The sequence below is a fragment of the Erpetoichthys calabaricus genome, chromosome 5 (genome assembly GCF_900747795.2).
Source record: "Erpetoichthys calabaricus chromosome 5, fErpCal1.3, whole genome shotgun sequence".
Classification (NCBI taxonomy): Eukaryota; Metazoa; Chordata; class Cladistia; order Polypteriformes; family Polypteridae; genus Erpetoichthys; species Erpetoichthys calabaricus.
The window spans coordinates 153,010,901-153,019,566 of record NC_041398.2 but is presented as its reverse complement, the minus strand read 5'-3'; the positions used below and the strand labels follow the sequence as shown (position 1 = coordinate 153,019,566).

Below are 8,666 nucleotides of genomic sequence, written 5' to 3'. Positions count from 1 at the left end.
AATGCTTCCCAAAAAGATGCAGATACACTGGTGCAAAGAGCAGAGCACATACCTGCTGGTACTCGTACTCCAATGTGTGGACACTGCAATAAAGTCATAAGGTAAGTGCTACTTAATGCATTGGCCATTTTTTCTTACTTACCTAGTTATCAAAATCCAGAATAAACCATAAAGCATTTTTAAACTAAAAGCCTAATGTGTTAAAAAAAAAAAAATGTTAGCACATTAGCTAAATAAGCAGACCTGAAGGGTTTGTTTTTATTTATAAACAAAAAAAAACCATATCACCTTTTATTTATTTTCACTAATTAAACAGTCTACATATGTACAAGTAAATTAATGATTGTACTTGTACATATGTCCCATTGACATGTACAGTAAGCAGTTCCACTTTTCTGCAATAGAGAATTTTAATATTTACATCTCTTTAATCTTTTTTTATATACCTTAAATAAGTACATTCAATGGTTATCATCAACTTGGTACGTATATTACTGTGTCAGTCCTTGGAGTAACAAATAAAGGAAACAAGACAAGGAAAGAATGATGCATACTCAGGCTGAAACAAATAACTGGAGGACTGTCTGATATGATACAGACAGTTTGGGACATTCTGTGAGAGCAGATGCTATCCTTGAATGGCCTAGAGATTAAGTATTGGAAACAACCTCAGCATTGGCCAGGATTAGCAAGGCAAAGAGCATGTTGAATATGTTACGTCTCTGGTAGAATCACTAACCAGTGCAAAGAAATCATACCAGTAGCATTGCCAAGACATTCATCTTCTAGACTGTCGGAATTCTTTAAAGAATATTTTAAGGAGTGTTTCAAAGGATAGTTTAAAGAGTTTATCAAGGGACAATGATTGAGTATATATTCAGAAAACGTGCTGAAAGATTACATAAAAACATAGAGGTAAAAAAACAATAAGGTAAATCTAAGGTAAACTACAGTTCTAGTAAACACATTCAGATCTTGTACAAATACAGGTTGAACATGCAAAGTCCACACAGTAAACATCCAGGTCTGGTATTCAAACCCAGAATTTTGGATCTGTGACACAGCAGCACTAGCTACTATGCCACAGTGCTATTAAAACTTTTTAATGTTTGATGTATTTTTTCATGCTCATTTACTTTTTCTAAATAATCCCTGTGTGACTGTGAGTGTAATTGTACTCAATGGTACTATGTCCAGTGTTTGTTTCCTGCCCTGTATCTGATGCTTCCAAGATAGGCTCTACAATTCTTTGATCTCTGAACTGAATAAAGCAAGCTGGAGAATAATATAGCAATTAGCATATATACATTTGCAAATAACTGAATGCAATTTTAAAGTTCTTTTACCTATAACCTAATCGAGAATCTTTTTGTTGTGATTTGTAGTTATGTTTAGTTTACTAGACAGGGAAATGTAGAAATGCCAAACCACACTGCATGCTGATTAAATGAGTATATGAAAAAATCGCATTACCTTTAACAGAAACCATTCCTTTAGTACTTTAAACCTAATAGAACTTATTAAAAACTTAAAAATGCAGCCCTGTTCTCTAACAACTTTGTGAAAGTAATTCATTTGATCCTGTAGTGTTGCACTTAATTGAAAAATATTTATTCATAACTTGTAAAAGCTTTTAGTGACTATTAGAGATACGAAAAACAAAAAAATCTCCCTGCATTGTAGTTGAAATATCCTTGGTTTTTATATTATGTATATTGTTGTAATGCAAATTTGATCACGAAGTTATTTGAACCATATGTTTTCTAAGTAATTATCCGAATGAGTACAAAATGCATAATTTTGCTTTAAAGTTTGCATTAGGTTCCTATAGATGAATGTACTGTGTGTTGAAAGAATCCTAGATGAGCTGATTGTCTTAACTGCTGTATATTAGGAAACTGAATTTGAAACTCAAGTTGAGCTTCATATTCAATATGTAGTTCCCCTTCAATTGCCACATGCCTAATTATCATCTATTGTGAATAGACCTTGGTTGTTTCTCTTTGTTACTGTAAGCACATGTAACATATGGCAACTTTAAAGATCTCTAAATATTTCATTTGTACTTTTTATACATATAACTTTGTCTGATTCTTCCAAACAAAGAAAACATTTTTTTTTATCTGTCTTTGCGTGGATAGTTAGAGCCTATCCCATTGTGAATTTCAGACCAGAATAAAATGCCTACAAGAGCACAAATGAATAATATTTTAAACTGAAAAGACAGACTTTGAAATAGGTGTAACATGCTAATAAACAGAAAAGTAAATAATACTGTTAAACTTGCTCGGTCTAAATGCAGAGATTTTTGTCAACTGTAACGTAGTTAAGTAGGCTCACATATGTCTTCTTTCTCAACATCAATCCTCATTCAAGCAATTAACCTCTTGGTCCCCTTTAATTATAATTTTGGCTACACTACCTCTAAGCTAGTAAGATTTCACCCAGCAGAGACCCCTGTAAAGTATTTTGGTTACCAGGTCTCAGTATCATTTTTCAGCCTGTGGTATCTCCACTGAACTTCTGGGCGCACTGTATGTTATGATCAGCAGACCCTAGTACTTGTATATGAGACTATGCAGTTTCCCTGCAGAAATTAAATAAAAAATATAATTGGATAGATACTCGTCTGTGATGTCACCTATTGTTCCTGCACATTCTGAGAACTTTTTTTCTGAGGTATGTTTGTTTATCAGACTCTGTCTGCCTGACTTGGCTTTAAGAGAGGCTCTTATACACCAGTGTAGACTTCTTTAGCTCTCCGTGAATCCAGTCAGATTAATATTGTATACTGTGGCAATTCAATAACCCTTTTACACTCCAGTAAACCCATGTTAATACTTAGGTGAGCCAAAATTATCTGAAGTATCACAGTGGGAAAAAGGTATTAATTATTGTCTCCTTTGCTAAACACCACACCCTGGTTGACTAACCTTTTGTACTGCTTCTCTCAGGCTGTGAAGAACCATTCTTCTTAACATCTGTTCTGCCCCACATGCTGTTTGTTGTTACTGTCATTTGTTGAACTGTGCTCCCCCTTTGTCTTGTCATTCATTAACGCCCCTGCTACTCATGTCCCACGCTCACAGTGGTGTTATAAATGTCCATGAAGCTCATGTAAAGTTCATATGTTCCTCCATAATGAGCATGAATTCAATGCACCCCTTGTGTCACACTTAGGCGCTCCCTTTACCTCTTGTTTTGGTCATGTCCAAAATGTATCTTTAAATTACACAAACTCCTGGGCCTGGTTAGTTGTGGTACACAACAATTTGAATCTCTGTCTATGTGCATCTCTTGTCACGATCTGACCCTGGAAATCTCTTTCCTTTTTACAGCGAGGTACATCCAGTAAAAGCCTTCAAAAAGTCTCACCCTTGTCATTTTTATGTGGATGTGTCAAGTTATGTAAGCTCTCTGTGGCCGTGCTGTACAACGGCATGGAGTGGGAAAAAAAGTAAAAAGGCGAATCCACGTTTTGGGACACACTGCAAGAGAATCTCTGAGACAGCTAAGTAAATTGAAGAAACATCCTATGGCAATTTTGTAAAAGGGCAATTCCACATTGCTAAGTAAAGAGATGTTTATGCCATGGATCAAAGGAAAGACCTCATGGCAACCAAGTTGAAAGACAGAATTCACGCTGAGAGTCGAAGAGCAGAATCTCCACAACATCATTGTTAATCATCTCGGCGTTGTGACAGGCAGAAACGTAGTAACGTTTATTATTACTGTGCCATTTTTCAATTTAGATTGTTGTCTTTCATGGCTTAAAAAAAGGTATGATAGTGGTGTTTCTCATGGCAATAAACATCTTTCCACAAAATAGATGTTGTCCCACCTGTAATCTCCAGTACATTTAATCAGCAAAAAGGGAGGGACTTCAGAAGCACTGACCCATCCACAACACACCTCATCCCCTGGCAAAATGTAGAGGTTTCAGAGAAAAGCCCATAGAGGAATGCAAGACTTACCTAAAAGAGAATCACATATTTTCCATGCTGCACTTCCTCTTCTCACTTAGCAAAAAATTGTGCATTCAGGTCCTGCAGCCTGGTCATCAAAACCCAATGCACAGGAGTCCAAACATGAGGCGACTGAAGAGGAAAACCACAGCAACTCACCTGCAGTTTTTTCTCACTGCACTGAAGTATGCAGCCAGGGTCTTCAGGCATGCTCATGCTCAAGATATGTCTTGTTAAAGTGTATCCACAAGGACTGCCTAAGAAGGCAGTTAAAATGTATGCCATTCTGGACGATCAGAGCAACTGCTCATTGGTGAGATCTGAGTTCTTTGATGTGCTTAAAATCCACCACAGTTGATTTACATACTTTCTATGAACCTGTGCTGGAGTCATGGAGACAACTGGAAGAAGAGCAATTTGTTTCCAAATAGAGGCTGTGAATGGAGGAGCAAGCATAGCCCTACCTCCACTTATTGAATGCAATGAAAGTTTGAACAATCACTCCGAAATACCAACATCACTTCACCATCCTCACTTCAAGTTTGTGGCAGCCTACACACCCAAATTAGATGCTAATGCCCGCATTCTGCTGTTGCATGGAAGATAAATCATCTGATTGCACAAAGTGAGGCAGTAAATTAATGGCCCTTACAATGCACCCTTTGTTCAAATACATGACCTAGGCTGGGTCCTTGTAGTTGAAGTTTGCCTCAGAAATACTTTCAAGACAAATGTGCTGGAAAATGGCAGCCTTCACTTTTCATGCCTTGCTACAGCCAATTTCACTTGAAAGAGAGGGTGACTTACAGTGGAGAGCCAACACCAGGAACCTCTTAATCAAATCTGTCTCTATGAATGAAGTACATGATGATGTACTGGACAAGTCAGTGTTTAAGAAAACTAAAGATGACAATACGTGTGCCCTCTCTATTAAGACCAAGAATTTTTTAAAAATTGTGGAAAAGAACTTGGCAGCGATGAAGCAAATAGCTGGGTTGCACCTCTACCTTTCCGACCGCCCAGACCTCATCTCCCCAATAATTGTGAACAGGCACTTTCTCGCCTTGTGTATTTGCATGTAAAAATGTTCAGTTGGTAGTGAGACCCTCATCATGCCTGCTTCCACTCTCACAGGGGGCTTGCTTCTTGCAGTCCAATGTCAGCTGGGCAACCCTGTGCAGTTCTGTCATTTAATCTACTGTCACTATGCCTTATAATACGTCAAAAAAGATTAAAATTTATGATCTACTTCTGAATAAACATGCAGCAACAATACAGGACTGAGTACAACTACACTGCAGACCTAAGTGACTAATGTGAGCAAAAAAAACCAAAATTATTCAAACTTTAAATGAACAAACATCATATAGAGCACTGTACAGGCATACAGAATACATCAAATAGAAATACTAAGAGTAGGATGAAAAAAATAAATCAAAATACATATTGCCAGTTATCAGAGCGCTTTAACCTAATGCTATGCTGGGTGAATTCATCCTTAAGGTTTATTAATGGCACCAGTCCATTCATTATATGAGATATCTTTGTCCAGTAAGAGGGCATTGGGAGCTGCAGCGTACTGTGGGGTCAATGGGTTTAAAATAAATGTATAGGAGTGTTAGGAGGGGGGCTGACAACAAACCTGTACAGCTAAACAGTTGATTAAATGTCACCATTTCAGGATACAAAATACCCTTTTTTGGCATGTTACAAAAGTGCCTGACTCATGTTACAAAAGTTCCCTGAAAGTTACAAATTTTCCCTATGCTGAGCTACAAAAGTTCCCTAAGGTTACAAAAGTGCCCTACAGGTTGCAAAATGTGCCCGTTTTAGGTTACAAAGAGGCCCTAACATTCTATCTATCTATTTTGCTGAAGTTATCACACAACGAATGGGCTAAGGAATTAGTTACCTTGGTATTCACTAACAGTGATGGTACTATACAAAAAAATAGAAGTTAAGACTGTCTAAACACAATGTTTGTTTATATGTATATAATGTTGTTATATCAGATGGGGAGTATTCTGCCCCACATGCTGTTACTGTTATTTGTTGAACTGTGCTCCCCCTTTGTCTTGTCATTAATGAACAAATATGTTTGTCATGCCCCATACTCACAGTCATGTTATAAATGTCCATAAAGCTCATGTAAAGCACGTAGGTCCCATAATGAACATTTAAATATAATGCACACCTTGTGTCTTGTATAGGCACCCCCTTTATCTCTTATTTTGGTCACGTCCAAAACATATCTTTAAGGTATATAAACCCCTGGCTCTGGTTAGTTGTAGTACACAGCATTCTGAATCTCTATCTACATGCATCTCTTGTTATGAATCAACCCTGGAAATCACTCGACTTTATACAACGAGGTACGTCCAGTAAATGCCTTCAGGAAAACTCACTCTTGTTTTTATGTGGATGTGTCGAGTTGTTTAAGCTTTCTGTGGCTGCACTGCACAACGGGCAGAAAATCATCCATTCCATTTTGTAATTGTTTTTAAAATGGTTCTTTGTGATACTACCTAACTTGTAATAAAATTGTTTTATATTTATATGTGTGTGTGTGTGTGTGTTTTTTGCACTAGTTGCACCTGTTTTCTTCCAAACTCCTTCCAAATATGCTGGATAGGTAAATAATCAATTCCCAAATTGTCCATGTGTGACTGTAGCGTGGGTGTTTGGGTGAATCATTTCTACATTTCTACAACTATGACTATGAGTCATCCCTTGTGACTAAAGCTGCCTGGTAGACTCCTGACCTCTGCAACCCTAAATTGAATTAAGGGGGTGTGAGAATGTTTTTTATTTTATTGTATTTTAACTTATGTATTATCATTCTTAACAGATATATTACAAACCTTTTACTTAGAATGGATCACCCTAAATGTTTTGTTTAATAACTTTCAGTTTTAATATTTCAATTACAGAGGTCCATTTCTTTTAGCGTTGGGAAAATCTTGGCATCCAGAGGAATTCAACTGTGCCCATTGTAAAACCTCCTTGGCAGATATTGGTTTTGTTGAAGAAAAAGGTTCGGTCTACTGTGAACACTGCTATGAACAGTTTTTTGCCCCTACTTGTGGCCATTGCCAGAGGAAGATTCTTGGGGTATGATTTTTATTTTTTTTTATCGAAGTATGATGTACAGGATAGATCAGGGATCTAAAACGTCAATCCTGGAGGGCCACAGTGGATGAAAGGGTTTTTATTCTAACCCTTTTCTTAATTAGTGACCTGTTTCTGCTGCTAATAACCTTCTTTTGAATTAATTTTAATTGACTTGTTTTTTTAGATTTGTTCCCCAGAATTTCTTCATTGTTCTTCTGAATTGCTTCATTTCTTTCCTTAAATAGAATTGAAATGTGAAGTGAGTGAGCCAACAAAAGACCAACTAAGTCAGGTCCTCAAACTCCAACCAATTTCACTCCAACCAGTTCCTTAATTAGGCACTAAGTCTTGTTATTAATTAAACCCATTCTTTACTTCCATGGCTTGTTGCTGCTCTCATTGTGCAATAGCATACATTTTCAAAATTGTTGATTTTTTTTTTACTTTCCTAAGAGCACTGTTAAAATGTTTTGGGGACCTGAGCAAATCAACATTCCTGAGACTTGCACCTTTCTTTATTTTCAGATATTGTGTGGTTGTCACAGTTTGCTGGTCATGTTTTTGTTCATTTTGTATCTCATTATTGTTTGGCTGCTAATTAAGGAAAAAGAAACAATTATATACAATTTTCAACATTTGTTTGAATCATTTTAATTAACGTATGAGGTCTTAAATAAAGTTAGATTTTGTTTATAATGTACCAATAAGGATTTCATCTTTAGGTCAAAGGGTTCCTTTTTCATATTGGACTACTGTGTTATACTGGTGATGTTTTATATTGACTTCTCTTATTGATTTAATTAGAAAATGCTTTTCCACAATCTGGGATAATAAAGGGTTTAGAACGTTCAAAATGTCAGTTTTTTTTTGGTCTCTTGCCTCTGATTTGGACTGAGTGGTTTTGAGCAACTTATGGATGAATTGATGGTTTTTCTGTAGTCAGTAGGCACATATCATGACTTTTGAGAAACAGTCCTTTATATCTAAACCAGACAGAAGTAAAACTTGGCAACAGGGTATGTAATTTAAATCCATTTTGTGTAATAAAATATAGTAGTAATACATTACATCATTAATATAATAATATCAGTGGTATTCATTTATTTCTCCCATGCTGGTATATCCATCCCTTTCCTCCCATATTCCTCCCAAGACCACATGTTTTAATAAGGAAATAACACTGTAAATTCACAATACACGAGTTTATCAATGAATTAGCAGATCATTCTAAGACCAATTACTTTCTTATTTACAAAAGAAAATCAATGTCATTTTAATGAACATACATAGCATTCTCAAGACAACACATAATCCCTTTTACTGTTAATCATGTTATGTTATACAGTGTATTGAAATTATACACCTGCCCTTTGGTGGACTTTCACTGCCATTTCAGAAGATAATACAAATGTGACATTACATGTAATCAGTTTATAACTTGCTTTACAGGAGGTAATCAACGCTTTAAAGCAGACATGGCATGTTTATTGTTTCCTGTGTGCAGCTTGTCATCAACCAATTCGCAACAATGTGTTTCACTTGGAGGATGGTGAGCCATACTGTGAAAAAGGTAAATTCTATCTTGGGTTA

At 36.3% G+C, this 8,666-nt stretch overlaps 1 protein-coding gene across 5 annotated transcripts in view; it reads left to right on the top strand.

The window, feature by feature from the left end:
* The window catches only part of pdlim5a (PDZ and LIM domain 5a), a 131,623-nt gene that overhangs the window by 105,801 nt on the left and 17,156 nt on the right, over positions 1-8,666 (top strand). For all 5 annotated transcript variants that reach the window (XM_051927747.1, XM_028802145.2, XM_051927746.1 and 2 more), the window contains 3 exons: positions 1-101; positions 6,896-7,076; positions 8,526-8,646. The exon at positions 1-101 is cut by the window's left edge and continues 101 nt beyond it. In XM_051927747.1, coding sequence (XP_051783707.1) covers positions 1-101; positions 6,896-7,076; positions 8,526-8,646 — 403 coding nt within the window. The remainder of the gene's footprint in view (positions 102-6,895; positions 7,077-8,525; positions 8,647-8,666) is intronic.